The sequence below is a fragment of the Centruroides sculpturatus genome, unplaced genomic scaffold (assembly GCF_000671375.1).
Source record: "Centruroides sculpturatus isolate CEXI.00-Female unplaced genomic scaffold, Cexi_2.0 scaffold174, whole genome shotgun sequence".
NCBI lineage: Eukaryota > Metazoa > Arthropoda > Arachnida > Scorpiones > Buthidae > Centruroides > Centruroides sculpturatus.
The window spans coordinates 79167-96926 of NW_019384420.1; the positions used below are offsets into that span (position 1 = coordinate 79167).

Sequence of the window (17760 nt, forward strand, 5' to 3'; positions counted from 1 at the left end):
ATTAGTTGAACAGCTGCTAACTCCATTCCTTTTTTTTGGTGATTTCAATGGCCATAATCAATGTGGGGCAGTCTGGACATCAATTGCCGAGGCAGAGCCATTGAGAGATTTATAGGTAATTACCAACTGTTTTTATTTAATACTGGAGAAGTGACATACTTTTATGCCCTATCAAGAACATTTACTGCCATTTATCTCTCATTAGCAACTGCAAATCTGTTTTCAGCATTTTCATGGAAGGTTGGATCTAATCCAGTCTCTAGTGAACACTTCTCAATATTTTTTAAATGTTGAGGCAGAGAAAGCTGTGAAACAGCCCATCCACCACGCTGGAAAGTCGAAATGGCAGATTGGCCTGCATTCTCCTTTTTTGCTAACATCATTGAGGAAATGGTCAATACTGCTAATATCAATGGTGCAGTTGAATTTGTCACTTCCAGTATTATTCAGGCAGCTGAAAAAACAATAGGGAAAACATCTGGTTGTCAACCAGATGTTCAAATCAACCAGATATCCAAAGCATCCGAAACCATGGTGGAACCAAAATTGCGAGGCAGCATTTAAAAAACAAAAGAAAGCATGTGGCATTTTCAGAAGATACCTTATTGCTAACAATTTGGTTGCTTTTTAAAAAGCAAAGGCAAATGCCAGAAGAATTAGAAGGCAAAGCCAAAGGGATTCTTGGAGGAAGTATGTTTTTCGCATAAGATCATCCATTATCTCAAAAACAGTCTGGGATAAAATTCACAAAATTAATGGCAAATATGCTTCCCACTGTCCATCCTGGAAAATAATGGCACAATAATCAGCGATATACAGGGTATTGCTGATACGTTTGGTGAAACATTTTCTGCCCCATCCAGCAANAGATCATCCATTATCTCAAAAACAGTCTGGGATAAAATTCACAAAATTAATGGCAAATATGCTTCCCACTGTCCATCCTGGAAAATAATGGCACAATAATCAGCGATATACAGGGTATTGCTGATACGTTTGGTGAAACATTTTCTGCTTCATCCAGCAATATTATGTATTCAAGAAATTTTCAGGTTTATAAAGCTTAAAGTGAAAAACAATATTTAAATTTTTATTCTTCATCTAATGAAGAATATAATGTGCCATTCACTAGAATGGAATTGCATACAACGATCTCTTGCTCGGAGAATAGTTCTGTAGGTTTGGATAAAATCCACTACAGCATGATTAAAAATCTGTCAAACAATTTCTTTTTTAATATTTTGTGTCTGTTTAACATACTATGGACAGAACATACTTTTCCTGACTGTTGGAGAATATCAATTATTATCCTCAATTCAAAACTTGGTAAAGATTGCAAGAATACCTCTAATTACAAACCAATCTCTGACAAGTTGTCTTTGTAAACTTTTTGAGAGGATGGTAAACAGATGCCTGATGTTTCTTTTAGAGGAAAAGAACTACTTTTTATTACATCAGAGTGGATTTCATAGGAACAGAAGTACCATGGACAATTTAGTAAACTGTGAAACATGTATACGCGAAGGGTTTGTTCGACGACAGCACTTAGTGTCTGTGTTTTTTGATATAGAGAAGGCCTATGATCGCTGTTGGCGATACGGAATACTTCGTGATTTGCACAAATTTCTATTGCGTGGTAATTTGCCAGCATTTATAAAAAAAAAAAGTGCAGAATTGAAGATTCCAAGTCAGGATGGGCAACACACTATTTAGGCCTTTTGTCTTAGAAGAAGGTGTCCCTCAAAATTGTATTTTGAGTGTGACTCTGTTCCTAATCAAAATTAACAGCATAGCTAAGTGTCTTTTTTCAAGTGTAAAACACTCTCTGTATGTGGATGACTTTCAGATCTGCCAGTGTAGTAACATGAGTTTCATTGAGAGACAACTGCAAACCTTTCTAAATCACATAGACAATTGGTCCAAGAACAATGGTTTTACTTTTAACACAGAATTCCTCGTGCATCCACTTTTGCCAAAGGCATGGTTTACACTTGGATCTTGAAATTTACCTAAATGGGATTAAAATCCCGATGGTCAATGAGGCTTAGTTTGTAGGTCTTACATTTGACCAAAAACTGACTTTCTTACAACATTTGTGCAATTTGAAGAGTAGATGTTTGAAAACTTGATGTTTTATGCTCAGGTTATATAGAGTCCTTGTTTGCTTGAAGTTGGACTACGGATGTGTTGTGTATGGCTCTGTGAGAGAATCTACTCTTTGGATGCTGGATTCAATTCACCATCAAGTGCCTTGTTTGTGCACTGGTGCTGTTTGAACTTCTGTACAAAGTTTGTATGTAGATGTGTATGAGCCTTTACTGTCTCTTAGGAGAGAACAGCTGTCTCTGTTCTATTATGTAAAACAAAAATGTTATACTAAACCTTCAGTTGATTGTACAGTATTATATGCTCAGCTGAAAAGGTTATTTGTAGCTTGTCTAAGTAGTGTCTCTAATTCGCCATAAGAAAGGAGAATGTGAGCAGCACGATTGATCTGAACACAGGCAACATTTCACAGCTAGAGGTTTATAGTATAACACCTTGGTTAACTCCTGTGATAAATGTTGACATTAGTTTAAAGCAATGTCGTAAGGAATCCACTTCAGACTACGTTTACAGACAGCAGTTTGCAGAAATTTAACATTGTAACAGGAATCTAATTCTAATATATACTGATGGATCTAAATCTGATAACTATGTTGGCTTAGCCTTTGTTTGCCGAAATGAAATTGTGGCAGAACAAATAGCATTGAATTCTTTCATCGTTTTTGCGGAGTTGCAGGCTATTTATTTATCCTTTAAAGTATATAAATAGGAAAGGTTATCGTTGCTCTGTGATTTACACTGATTCAGTTAGTGCACTTCAGGCTTTGATCTTGTATGAACCTAGTTTTTACTCCATAGTTTCTAAAATTTGAAAACTAATTTTCCATCTTATTACGAGAAATTGTTTTGTAAAGTTTTGTTGGGTTACATGCCATGTAGGTATAAAAGGAAATGAAGATGCTGACACAGTGCTAAGTGAGCTAGCTTTTCACAGCATACAATGCATATTGAAGGAGGGGATATTAAACTAGTTGTTAAAAAACGACTAGCAGAGAGATGGCAAGTTCTGTGGAATGCACAAATCCACAATAAACTACATTAGATCAAACTGATGATAGCAAATTGGACACACAATAGGCAGTATGGTAGTAGATCTGAGGTTGTTTTGATTTGTTTGAGAATTGGACACACCTGACTGCCTTATTAACATTTTTTGAAGGGAGATGACGAACCAGTATGTCAGTACTGCAACTGTACTGTAAGTGTTACACATATTTTGCAACTGTGTTGCTTTTGACCAAAGTTGTAGACAGTGTGAGATCAGCCGGGGGTACAATCTATCTATTAAGATGTTGGTACTCCTTATTCGGCGCAGATTAAGCGAAATCTGTTTTCTTTGTTTTGGATTTTTTGATCTGAAAATTTTTGACTGGGAGGGCTCTTGTAATCAATCCAAATCGCTAGATTCGGATCTACGTCAGGATTGAAACCAGTTTATCTACTTCTCGTTACGCACATAAACACACGTGTAATTATGCCGTAGATTTGATTCAGAAAGTTAACATGAGACATTTCTTTAACAAAAATATAGAAAATTTAATAACTAAAAATAAACTAGATTATACAAAAGAAAAAAATTGGTTAGATATTCAGAGATAAACAAATGACTACAGCAAATAAATCCCATTAGACGCGCCAAGAGAGTAATGGACTCACTTAACTTATAGAATGACGAGAGAGCGAGCTGACAATTCATTCATAAACATACAACCTGTTTATTTGACTTCATCTTTATTTTGCTGAATATACTTCAGTTATAAGTTTTCAACTTGATAGGGACAATGTTACAATTTATCTTTTATGTTTCTAACTCAATATTAATTTGATAGAATACGACTATGAGCGTTGGTCTTCTGGAGCTTGTATGGATTTCATCTTTTTTATCTGGGATCTATTGACGAACTTCTAAGGGTGTTGGCCTTAGAGAACAAATGTGTGGAGTGCTTTTCACTCTCAGATCTCTGGATGAACTCCTCGAACTCTGCCAAATTCTGACTATATTTTTCTATTTGCACCCAATCAGCATCTTTGGATTCTTTCACGTGAATGGATGAAAAGGGGAAGAAATGAGGGGTCATCAATTTCTATCATGGCGAGATTTTTAACAGATAAGGGAAAAAACAAAGGATGCTCATACTTTTGTCAGAGGAAGTGGCTCTGTTGTCTGCTTTCCCACGTTAGAAAACCGTTATTTTCCCACCAAAATGAAAGAATACTAAAGAATACTTTCTACTAAAATTTAATTTTAATTTTAAATTATTATTTAGACCCAGGGGCTATTTGGATCTCACAATAGCATTTCGGAAATGCAAGCTTTAGAGAGATCTTGGGCCAGAGGCCAAATCTGCACAATATAGTGGACTTTCTGAAAGTCAATATGTATAGAGAGATTTGATCACTTATTTATTTTGCAAATTTTTTTACCTTTTTTTGTCTATTTATATTGTATTTATTTTTTGTTGTTTATATATTTATTCAATATTGTGATATATTTCTTATGTCATTAATAGGTATTAAGAGATTTGTTTGTATTTTATTATATGTATTTATTATACAGTTTTAATTAAAGTATTTTATATATTTTTTGTTATTTATTTATTTATTTACTTGTTTATTTAATTTTGTTAATATGAAAATTTTTCACCATTTGCTTTGGCTTAGCTTAGCCTATATGGCTTTTGTGCCAAAAAACCAATACAAAACAAACAAACATATTTGCAGTTTGGATAAGTAGTGTCTTCACATATGACATATGAATGGAGAATGTAAACAGTATGATTGACCTGGACACAAGCAACATCTCACATGTTGGGGTTAATTGTATTTCACTTTGGTCAACCTCAAATAAATGTTGACTAATGAATTTTCACTCTTTCACTTGTTATTAAAACGTGTAAAACTTAATAGTATACATGATCAATATGAAATTGTTCATATATGCAATAGCAACTCGCAACTTGATCTTTCAACAAATTTAAACAATATTAAGAAAAAGGATGTATATAAGTTTATAATTATTTTGTTAACCTTCTATAACTCAAAAACATATATATTAATTATTGTTACAGATTTAGGCAGGGTTTAAGAAAATAGTAAACACGTATTAAAAAATTTTTTTGTTTTTATTTCAAAGCAAAAAATACAAAATTGGGAGTGAAGCTTACAGGCAACACTAAGCAATAATTTCAAAAAAATTCTAATTATGCATGATGGTTTATGAAAGGTGGAAATTCCTGAAGCAGTTTTTATTTTCTGTGTAGCATAGAGCCACGCCACACTTCTCACATACAGTGTGAGTAAATCTCAAGCATTTTGGAAATTTGCAATGGATTTTTTATCAGTACATTGAGGCCAGTGTCCAATCTGGTCTTGATGAACAGCCTGTGGAGTAACATGCTGAGCATGTTTTCTGTTTCTTTGCTAAGATCTCACATTGTAGAGATTGCAGTGTCGAAAAACTAGATTCATTCCACATTTTGCATAGTGTCTCTGCAGCTTGCAGACGGAAATTTGCTGAAGCCATGATGGTCTTTTGAGAAATATTTTTGTATTTGTACACTTTTTTATAAAGCAGCCATGTGTTGGCCATTGTGAGGTCCAAGTAATGATAGAACATGTGCATGTGCCAATATTTGCTTTGTATTGGAATCTGATATATGCCCATAATGCTGTCGATAAGGTCTACGCCTTCCATAAAACGATTATACTTGCCAACTACATTAGGCTGTTTGATGTTTACATATCTTGAGATTTTTTTGTCGTATCTGGAGTTCAGTTTCAGGTTTTTGGCCAGCAAATGTGAAAGCCAAGGTGACAATTTTATTGTCCTTTCATGTGAGTGTTGACACATCGATGCCATTGACACTGGCTACGTATTCTTCTGAATATCCTCATTCTTTCTTCATGATCAACTTCTCCGATGACAGTTTCCAATTGGGAATCTTATTCCTTTTAATAGTACCAAGACTGAGGATTTCTTCTTTGGCTAAATATTCTAGAAGACAGAGAAGTAAAAAAGTTGTCAAAGTACAGCCTAAAATTTTAGTGCCTAGGGATCATGTGTGACAATCTCATTACAACATTGGATGAGGCTCCCAAATCTGGTTCTCCTTGAATAACAATATTCTCTTTGCCTGTTTCAACCTCTGTCTTATAGGCGAACCCAGAAATGCCACTCAAGACATAGATTTTGTACCCCCATTTGTGCAGTTTCATGGAGTTGTATTTTTTCAGCAAATTTCGGGCTTTGGTGGAGCACATTGCTCATCCACAGAAAGGTTCTTTCTTAGTGAAACTTTGCTGAATGTTGCGTTCAAGGCATCAATAACTGGTTGACAGCAACTTTCCTACATCATAAGACAAAGATGGCGGCGAAGAAACAGTATGGTTTAATAATACCAAACAAAGTAAAGAAAACTATAGAGAAATCATCAGTATTTGATAATAGTGATGAAGAGTCTTTATATCCTGAACAAAAAGTAGACAGTTGGAAAAGTAAAGTAAAAAAGAAGACACATATGGAGATACAGAAAGTATTAGAAGAAGATCCTACTGTTTATGAATATGATAGTATTTATGATGATATGAAAAGGCAAAAAGCAGGAAAAAACAATCATCATTAAGGATAGAAAACCTAAATATATAGAATCACTAATGAAAGCTGCTGAATTAAGGAGAAAAGAGTATGAAAGAAGAATAGAGAGACAAATTCAGAAAGAAAGAGAAAAAGAAGGCAATGAATTTGAAGATAAGGAGGCTTTTGTTACGTCTTCATATAAGAAAAAATTGTTAGAAAAGCAAGAAGAAGAAGAACGAGAACGTAGACAAAAGAATTAGAAGAGAGGATGGATGTAACGAAACAGCAGGATTTAAGTGGATTTTACAGACACTTTTTAAATCAAACTACCGGAGAAGAACAAATTCCCAGCATCGATTCGAAAAAAGAATCAATAGAAGGATTAACAGAAAATTTTGAAGAAAAAGAGGATAAACAATCGTTGGAATTAAAACATGCCAAAGAAGCAATATTAAAATTGAAACAAGATACGAAAAACAGCAGCAGTAGTGATAGCAACAGTAGCTCATCTGAGAGTTCAGAAGAGGAATATAATCAAAGAAGGAAGGAGGATCGAAAAAATCATTTTAAACGTAAAAGTCGATCTCATCGTGATGATAGCGACAGCGATCGTGATAGACATTCTAGAAAAAACCAAAGCATTTTCACAAAGATTCTAAATATAGACATAGACGTTTAACTTCTTCAGAAGACGAAAGTTATCGAAGGAAAGAGAGACATCAAAGTGATGAAAAACGTAGTGATGACCACCATCACAGAAAGAAGTCAAAATCCAGTCACAGTAGTTCCAGTCACAAAAAAAAAAGATCAGCAGGCATAATAAACGTCGCGATTATTCTTCGGATTCGGATAGATGAAATTGAATGTCAACAAAATTGATTAATTTTTTCCTATATTCATACAAATATTTGGATTTGTATTCATGGATCATAAATGATCTCTTTGTATCGCTAATAAAGTTTTTTTTTTTTTTAATGCTGACAGGATTTTGAAAATACTGTCAGCATTGGGGTCAGTCCGAGGAAGAAATTTGCTATTATCATTGAAATGCAGAAACTGTCTAATCTTTTCAAATTTGTTCAAAGCCATTGTTCGTTGAATAAGTGGTGTTCCAAGGACGGGTCCCCAGTGGTTCGTAACTCTGGGCAGTTGAATTAGTGACATGAGGTACCCCAGACCAATGAATTGCTGGATTTCCATTTCAGATACACGAAAAGTGTTATTGGGATCCCTTTGTACCAGGTAAAGGTTAGTCTCGTTTAATATTGTCTTGATAAGTTCTGGTGGAAACAGGTGTGAGAATATGGACGAGGATCAATGCCCTCTATATGTCATATCTGTTAGACCTGCTCACTTTGTCACTGGATGGCTTAATTTTTAAACAGAACCCGAGTGGTAAGATTCTGTGTGGGTTTGTGCATAAGGAATAAATATCAGACTAAAAAGGTCATATTATATATATATATATATATATACTTAACAATTTAATCGTCGGTAACAAGGATACAAAGAATAACAATACAAAAGGGAATAACAATACAACTGAATGCTGAGAATAAGAAGGAAACATGGAATATCCCCTATCACTAGTCTAGGGTCTACATTAATCTAACCTAAGAGAGAGAGTTGCACAATTAAATGGTTACCTTGATGGACATGTTAATTTCGGAGGTTATAGGATTTCAGAAGTACTGGTTTCCAGGCACGGTGGTCAAATCAGGAACACACTCTATGGCAAAATCTTTTGGAAGAACTGCCCGGAGTCTCTCCCAGTCATCCATTTTATTATTGTCTATTTCACAATATTAAGTCCCTGAAATGCATCATCTGACGGGATGCATTCTTGTGTAAACTGACCAGGTGGTGTGCAAAATTCCAAGATGGAAGGTGGGCAAGAAGGAAGTAAAACATCCTAAATTCTTATTAATTGAATACGTAACATAGTATATGAAAGGAGATCTGAGATTATCCTTACCCATTTGAGAATTGGGCATACTCGATTGACTCATCAATACCTTTTGAAGAGTGATTACCAGCATTCTGGCATATGGGTATCTACATGGCAAACACGTGAGTGTTGAATTCTTTGGCATTGGCCGGGTAAACAATACAAACAACACACAGAACAAATTTAAGATGACAATACAAGATAGCAGTATGCTTTGCGCATGCCATAAGTAGATTACTTTCTAGATGTTTACCAGTTGTCTCAAGTAGATTATTACATGAATGAAATTTGTTAACTTTTTTTTTTTTTTCTTGCAGTTTCTTCATCTTGGATACGTAACATCAAAACTGTCGGTTTGCCATGCACTTCTTTGTCAACAGAATCCCCCTCGATGTGGGTTCCTGTCCATGGTGAGGGGACCTCCCAGAGATGGTTTAGTAACTTATCTTTACCATCCCTGGGATCTGAACACCCACCCACGTGTTTGCCGTGCGTGGTATCTCGTATGCCGGAAAGGGGGATCCTGGTAGTTGAGGGGCAACATCACGTCCCCAACACACTGCTTTGGCCCCTGCTTCGGATAAACGGGAGGCTCAAATCAGGCTCCGTTTGAGTCAATCGGCTGGTCGTTGAGTCATTCTTGACCTCGGCTTGGAGTCAACTGATCGATGCAGATCGGGCAAACACGTCAGACAAGATGTGCTCTTCTTGACTGCATTGTGAGGGTATAGCTCCTGGGAAACCCTGATGTGACAGTCTATGGGAGTCTCCCATGTGACGGCATCCCCTTGTTGGGCTCCATGGTGGGTGGGGTCACTAGGAGCTGAACTTTTTTGAACAATATGGATTCTAAAAATCTAAAACTCCAACATAGTACAGAACAACAAATAACAAATGGCGGAAAACTTTTCAGCGAGCCTGCATACTTGATAATACATGCTACGGGAGATAAACCACTGTCCAAATGCTCTCCTTTTTTGATTCAAAAGCTATTTGAATCTACCATTGGGCACCTGAAAAAAATACAAAAGTTGAGGTCTGGGGATTTACTTATAGAGACAGCGTCACCTCAACAATCAGCAAGGCTTTTGACAACAAAAAGTCTCGGAGAAATGGGAGTTCTGGTCACACCACATGGAAGTCTAAACTCCTCACGTGGTGTGATATCTGAGTCAGACTTGATGTCAGAAGACGAATCAGATCTATTGACGGGCCTTTCGGATCAAGTTGTCACTAATGTCAGACGCATCTCTATTCATCGAGACGGAAGGGTGATACCTACTAAACACCTAATTCTGACATTTAACAAGCCGACATTGCCATCTGTAATTACAGCAGGATATCTGTGTTGCCCAGTTCGACCATACATTCCAAACCCGCTGCGCTGCTTTAAATGCCAGCGGTTTGGACATTCACAGGCATCTTACTGTGGCAAGAATGTATGTGCACAGTGTGGGGATGAAGGTCACGAGAGTACCGAGTGTACTTGTACCCCATGCTGTGTTAACTGCAAAGATTCACATCCTTCCTACTCCCGAAAATGCCCTGCATGGCAGAGAGAGAAAGAGATTCAGCGCGTGAAAACAGTTAACAATCTACCTTACCCAGAGGCACGATGCATGGTAACTTTAAATGCACCAGTGAAACAGAAGACATTTGCTGCTGTTCTGAAATCCACAAAGACATGTGGAGTTTAGACAGACATTTCTGTTTCACCAAATGAATCTCTAACTCGCCACGAAAAATGTTTGCTTATACCATCTACACATACAGCAGAAAAGGAGAGCAAGAAGAACAAAACACCCCTACCTAAAACAGGGGTAATAACAAGAAACGTGGGTTCTAAGAAGGCTGCTAAGAACCTGCTCAACAAACAAAAATTAAAAGCAGCCATCTCCAAATTTAAGAGATCAGAGGCTCAGTCTATGAGTGAGTTCTCTGACTTCTCTGATGAGGAGACTAATAAGGAGGTGACTCCACCAACTTCACCTCCGAAAGGCAAATCAGCCGTAAAACTAAAGAGGGATACCTTCACAAAGAATGCTGCCTCAAACACATAATGGATTATAAAATAATCCAATGGAACTGTCGTGGTTTCCGCAACAACTACTCTGACATTAAACACTTGACATCATCTACCTCGTCTCTCTGTGTGGCACTCCAGGAAACCCATCTGAAACCTGGAGAAAGAATTTCATTAAAAGGGTTCGATTTCTACCGCAAGGACGATGATAGCCACAACCGTACCAGTGGCGCTGTGGCTATACTGGTTTCTAATCGCATTATTTGCTATTATCATTGAAATGCAGAAACTGTTTAATCTTTTCAAATTTGTTCAAAGCCATTGTTCGTTGAATAGGTGGTGTTCCAAGGACGGGTCCCCAGTGGTTCGTAACTCTGGGCAGTTGAATTAGTGACATGAGGTACCCCAGACCAATGAATTGCTGGATTTCCATTTCAGATACACGAAAAGTGTTATTGGGATCCCTTTGTACCAGGTAAAGGTTAGTCTCGTTTAATATTGTCTTGATAAGTTCTGGTGGAAACAGGTGTGAGAATATGGACGAGGATCAATGCCCTCTATATGTCATATCTGTTAGACCTGCTCACTTTGTCACTGGATGGCTTAATTTTTAAACAGAACCCGAGTGGTAAGATTCTGTGTGGGTTTGTGCATAAGGAATAAATATCAGACTAAAAAGGTCATATTATATATATATATATATATATACTTAACAATTTAATCGTCGGTAACAAGGATACAAAGAATAACAATACAAAAGGGAATAACAATACAACTGAATGCTGAGAATAAGAAGGAAACATGGAATATCTCCTATCACTAGTCTAGGGTCTACATTAATCTAACCTAAGAGAGAGAGTTGCACAATTAAATGGTTACCTTGATGGACATGTTAATTTCGGAGGTTATAGGATTTCAGAAGTACTGGTTTCCAGGCACGGTGGTCAAATCAGGAACACACTCTATGGCAAAATCTTTTGGAAGAACTGCCCGGAGTCTCTCCCAGTCATCCATTTTATTATTGTCTATTTCACAATATTAAGTCCCTGAAATGCATCATCTGACGGGATGCATTCTTGTGTAAACTGACCAGGTGGTGTGCAAAATTCCAAGATGGAAGGTGGGCAAGAAGGAAGTAAAACATCCTAAATTCTTATTAATTGAATACGTAACATAGTATATGAAAGGAGATCTGAGATTATCCTTACCCATTTGAGAATTGGGCATACTCGATTGACTCATCAATACCTTTTGAAGAGTGATTACCAGCATTCTGGCATATGGGTATCTACATGGCAAACACGTGAGTGTTGAATTCTTTGGCATTGGCCGGGTAAACAATACAAACAACACACAGAACAAATTTAAGATGACAATACAAGATAGCAGTATGCTTTGCGCATGCCATAAGTAGATTACTTTCTAGATGTTTACCAGTTGTCTCAAGTAGATTATTACATGAATGAAATTTGTTAACTTTTTTTTTTTTTTCTTGCAGTTTCTTCATCTTGGATACGTAACATCAAAACTGTCGGTTTGCCATGCACTTCTTTGTCAACAGAATCCCCCTCGATGTGGGTTCCTGTCCATGGTGAGGGGACCTCCCAGAGATGGTTTAGTAACTTATCTTTACCATCCCTGGGATCTGAACACCCACCCACGTGTTTGCCGTGCGTGGTATCTCGTATGCCGGAAAGGGGGATCCTGGTAGTTGAGGGGCAACATAACGTCCCCAACACACTGCTTTGGCCCCTGCTTCGGATAAACGGGAGGCTCAAATCAGGCTCCGTTTGAGTCAATCGGCTGGTCGTTGAGTCATTCTTGACCTCGGCTTGGAGTCAACTGATCGATGCAGATCGGGCAAACACGTCAGACAAGATGTGCTCTTCTTGACTGCATNATCTTTCTTTCGGCGTCGACGATTTTTTTTCTGGCTTTCTTAAATTTCTGAAGCATCTCTTCGTCGGAAGGAGTCATTTTCTTCGATAATTTTTCTATTTGATATATAAAAATTAAATTATTAAATAATCGAAAAGTCAAATTTCACTCTAAACGACGTTCGAAACGCTTCAAAATTTAAAATCAAACCGAATCTACGACATTAAGCCTTGTTTATTAGAATCGATTTCACTACTCTTCACCAATAAAAAATGGCTCTGAAAAGAGCCGTTTGTTTGCTAGACTATAGGAATATAGCTATTCTGTTTCCTTTTCTTCGACGCCCTGCTACTCTTCATTATCACTAGCCCTTCTAGCCTGTCGTTTACCTTCCTTCTTGCTTCTTTTCTTACTATTGCTCTTTCTTTTCAATTTCGATCTTCTCTTACGTTTTAATTTTTTTGGCATCCCCGATATTTCAATTACCTTGCTTTCTATGTTCTTTTTTATAATGATCTTCTTTATTTTTCTTTTAGCCTCCAGGATTTTTCTCTTGGCGTCGACTATCTTGTTTTTGGAGTCGACGATTTTTTTTTCGACTGTTTCTTCTGATTCTATGTCACGACTTGGTGCATTTATAGACACTTGGCAAATAATTCCATCACCTACATTTACGCACGATGCATGGTAACTTTAAATGCACCAGTGAAACAGAAGACATTTGCTGCTGTTCTGAAATCCACAAAGACATGTGGAGTTTAGACAGACATTTCTGTTTCACCAAATGAATTTCTAACTCGCCACGAAAAATGTTTGCTTATACCATCTACACATACAGCAGAAAAGGAGAGCAAGAAGAACAAAACACCCCTACCTAAAACAGGGGTAATAACCCGGAGAAGAACAAATTCCCAGCATCGATTCGAAAAAAGAATCAAAAGAAGGATTAACAGAAAATTCCGAAGAAAAAGAGGATAAACAATCGTTGGAATTAAAACATGCCAAAGAAGCAATATTAAAATTGAAACAAGATACGAAAAACAGCAGCAGTAGTGATAGCAACAGTAGCTCATCTGAGAGTTCAGAAGAGGAATATAATCAAAGAAGGAAGGAGGATCGAAAAAATCATTTTAAACGTAAAAGTCGATCTCATCGTGATGATAGCGACAGCGATCGTGATAGACATTCTAGAAAAAACCAAAGCATTTTCACAAAGATTCTAAATATAGACATAGACGTTTAACTTCTTCAGAAGACGAAAGTTATCGAAGGAAAGAGAGACATCAAAGTGATGAAAAACGTAGTGATGACCACCATCACAGAAAGAAGTCAAAATCCAGTCACAGTAGTTCCAGTCACAAAAAAAAAAGATCAGCAGGCATAATAAACGTCGCGATTATTCTTCGGATTCGGATAGATGAAATTCAATGTCAACAAAATTGATTAATTTTATCCTATATTCATACAAATATTTGATTTGTATTCACGGATCATAAACGTTCTTTTCGTATCACTAATAAAGTTATTATCCAAATCATCGTAGCTTCATTTAAAGAATATTATTTTTTATATCGTAAGCAAATATTAATTTTAGTTTTATTCGATGAAGTAATTTATTACGAACGTAATAAAATATTATTATTAGGAGTCAATTAAGTTCTCGTTCTCTTTTTTTATTTATTAATTACAAGTAAGTGAATTTGGGTGGAAATTATTTTGATTTCCTGAAAACAGTTAAGAAACAATGACAGACCAATTGCTTTCATAAGCATCAGTAATGATTTGATTGGAAGAATTTTCTATTGGAAAATTCACATAAAGTATCTGAATTCTACGTACAGTACGTTAATTGGTTAAAATACAAATAATTTTTTTAATATGTCGAATAATATACATTTTACGGAATTTTAAGTTTAAATATTGATAATTGAACGATAGGAAATATATTTAACCACAAATTTTCCTTAAATCGTTAGTCAAACGTAAAATACTAGATTATTTTTCTTGTTAATATACGAAGTCGACAGGAACAGAAGTTCAAATCCGTTCCGAATCGATCTTTTCTTCTATTGGGTCGTTGCAAATGAAATGGCCGTTTTTTTAAATTTTAAACTTTCCATCCATGTAGTTCAACTTTTTTTCCATGTAAACAGTGCTGTGTTTGCAATTGGAAGAGCGCACATAATATGTGAATTGAAAATGTAATTTAATTTATATTGTGAGTTACACATGTTTAAAGAGTACTTTTTCCTACGGCATGGGAAAAAAAGGAAATCGAATAATTTTCTTTTAGGAGTATAAGCAGGGACATAATTCAGCCGAAGCAACCCGAAATACCAATAAAACTTTTGGTGAAGGTTCTGTGAGTGAGCAGGCCAACAGGCATTGGTTCAAAATATTTCATTCCGGGAATACAAATCTTAAAAATCAGAATTGAAGATGATTATCGAATCAGAATTCACATGACGGAAATCGCGAAAAGGAACATACTGGACATTATTCAACCATTTCTCGACATATAAACATGTTAGGGAAAGTCAAGAAGCTCGACAAATGGATACCCCACGAACTCAGTGAGAGAGATGAGCATAATTTGGAGGTTGCAGTTCTTTAATTATTCGTCACAAAAATGAAAGTATTCAATTGAAATTCTTCCCCATCCACCTTATTCTCCAGACTTGTTACCAACAGACTATCATTTTTGTAATACATTTGGATTGTTTGTTTTAGCAAGGAAAGTCTTCGAGGAAGAGGACGCAATAAAAAATATCAGTACTTTTTCGTTAACTGGGCGCCATTTAATTTTCAATCCAGTTTTAGAAAAAACGATGTTTAATTTCACATTTTTTACAGATAAACTTATAAACATGTATATAAATAATGATGTATAAACGTGTACAAACATGTGTATTAAACATTATAAAATGTGTATAACATTGTAAAATATTAAACGTGTGAATTACGAAATATCGATTTCGCTAAAAATAGCAGTAAAAATGACTGGCTCCCAGTTAATTTAACGGAAAAGTACCAAAATATCTTTAATGACTTTTTGGCTTTTCATTGTTGTGATTTATATCAAATTGGCATTAATGCATTTCTGTAGCATTGGGAAAAGTATATTAACGTTGGTGGAGACAATTCAGTCAAAAGTAAAAGTCGGCCATTTCATTTGCAACGACCTTATAGAATTTTCAAAGTTATCTAATGAAAATCAAGATTGATCAAACCTAATCAACTTTATATTTTAACCATAGAAATCACAACTTAAAATAACTTTTGAATCAGACATTTTAAATTCGATAAATTCATAGAGAAGCCAGAAACGAAATGATCAATGGACAGAAGTAAAGTTCTCTTCTCCCGATATGATACGGAAAATAGTGTTTGTCGTATTTTTACTTTATTTTTGTAAAATGTTAGTTTTAGTGGTTTTATAATATATTCTGAAACAGTAGATCGACAGTAACCAATAGGAACTAAATTCGGCGATTCAAATAAAGGGAAATGATTTTGAATTTGACAGCTACACGGAAGTGCAATTTATAAATACGGTGATACACTGGTAGCATCCAGTAGTTAATTTTTTTTTGTCGAAAACCGTTGGAGATAGGAAGATGGGATGAAATACCAAGTTTGTAGAGGAGGAGGAAAATTTTGGTAACCTGGCAAATCAGCGATTTTTGAAATACAATAAATGGGGTATTTTTAATTATGAGTGGTGTTTTTGAGACATTATATAAATTGTACGCGACAAAATAAACACCTTTTGTAATAGGTCATATTTTCTTAAGCCCAACTGTTTTTAAGATATCATTCAGTTTCTACTAAAAATTGATTTTTCTCTTTTCAGAAAGTGTATGTTGGGAACTAAGTTTATCAATTTAAATATCAAAAAGCTTTACATGTCAGAAAAATGATAGTAATGAAGTACATTTCATAATTTATTTAAATTGGATGCTGAGAATGTCTACCCTCTTGGCGTATACATGCATTTTCTCTTTTAAGAAAGACATTTATTACATTTAGTAATTAACATCTACTAATCTTATGAAAACGTTCCAAACTTCTGCCTTTCATGTTGTCAGTAGAAGGACACTGAAAGTAAACCATTTCCTTCATTCGTCCCCATAAAGTCTGGCATAAAGATTTGCAGCTTGTGAATAATCTTACTAACATACAGATAAAGTCATCAGCATGTCTACCAATGCTTCTTTATTTGAATAACCCATTTTCATGAAAATGGAGGAAACAAGTAAATACACAAAAGTTAAAAAGATTATTCCAAAAATGGCAGCTCTTCACCTTCGAGAAAGTAACAACTCAGTTTATTCAAGGGCCGCTTGTAAAGAACAAAAATTGATAAACAGAAAAATGTGTCCTTTACCACTGTCGACATTCGGATGCATAAGGAGNTCTTGTTTCTTCTGATTCTATGTCACGACTTGGTGCATTTATAGACACTTGGCAAATAATTCCATCACCTACATTTACTTCTTACAGAAACGCGTTTCGGGCTTTCGCCCCTCTTCAGTCTGTTACGTCGATAGTTGTGACTTGTGTGTCCGTACTTCCCGCTCCCTTCCCCTCCCCTCTTTTTTCCCGACTTGACGGACTCCCCCGCATGCCTCGTAATTTGTAACATTACCCTTCTCCGAGTGTTGCACACAGCCTCGCCTGCGACTGTATAAACATTCTATTTTATTTTAATAATTGAAGCCAGTTTTTATGGATGTCGATGCTAAGGTTCTTGTTAATATTATTTTTGTTTTGTTTTTATTATTTTGTTAATATTATTTTTTTTCGACGTCGAAAATTTTTTTTCTCTCATCCTTAAATACCGGAAGCATGTGTATGTTTGAAGGAGTCACTTCCCTCGACTCGGGTTTTTTTTCCGGGGCTTTCTTTTCCTGACGATCGTTCATAGCGATGCTTATCTTGTTTGCAGCAGAAACAGAATGACGGAATTCGACGTTTCGAACGATATTTAAAGAAAAGATTCCTTTCTGCGGCAATCGAATTTTTAAATTCAAATTTAAACGCGATTTAGAATTATCATATTCCTAAAATATCATTTTAGCAAAGTTTTTAAATCTCTGGATCAATTAAAATTTTTGAAAAAACTTTAAAAAAATTCTTTTCTTTAATTAAGATATACTCGTGCAATCGGAGCCACGTTTATACCGATTTTAACAGGACATATTTTAATCGGAAGACAACTTTATTCTT

General features: G+C 35.7%; 1 protein-coding gene and 1 pseudogene across 1 annotated transcript; both read left to right on the forward strand.

Moving 5' to 3' along the window:
- The first annotated feature begins 882 nt into the window (after positions 1-882).
- On the forward strand, positions 883-14400 carry LOC111619371 (annotated as a pseudogene).
- On the forward strand, positions 9168-13418 carry LOC111619372. Its single transcript, XM_023361077.1, has 2 exons — positions 9168-10252; positions 13219-13418. Exons 1-2 carry the CDS (start codon positions 9473-9475, stop codon positions 13291-13293), a joined length of 855 nt encoding a protein of 284 aa, XP_023216845.1. The 5' UTR covers positions 9168-9472; the 3' UTR covers positions 13294-13418.
- Positions 14401-17760: the final 3360 nt, after the last annotated feature.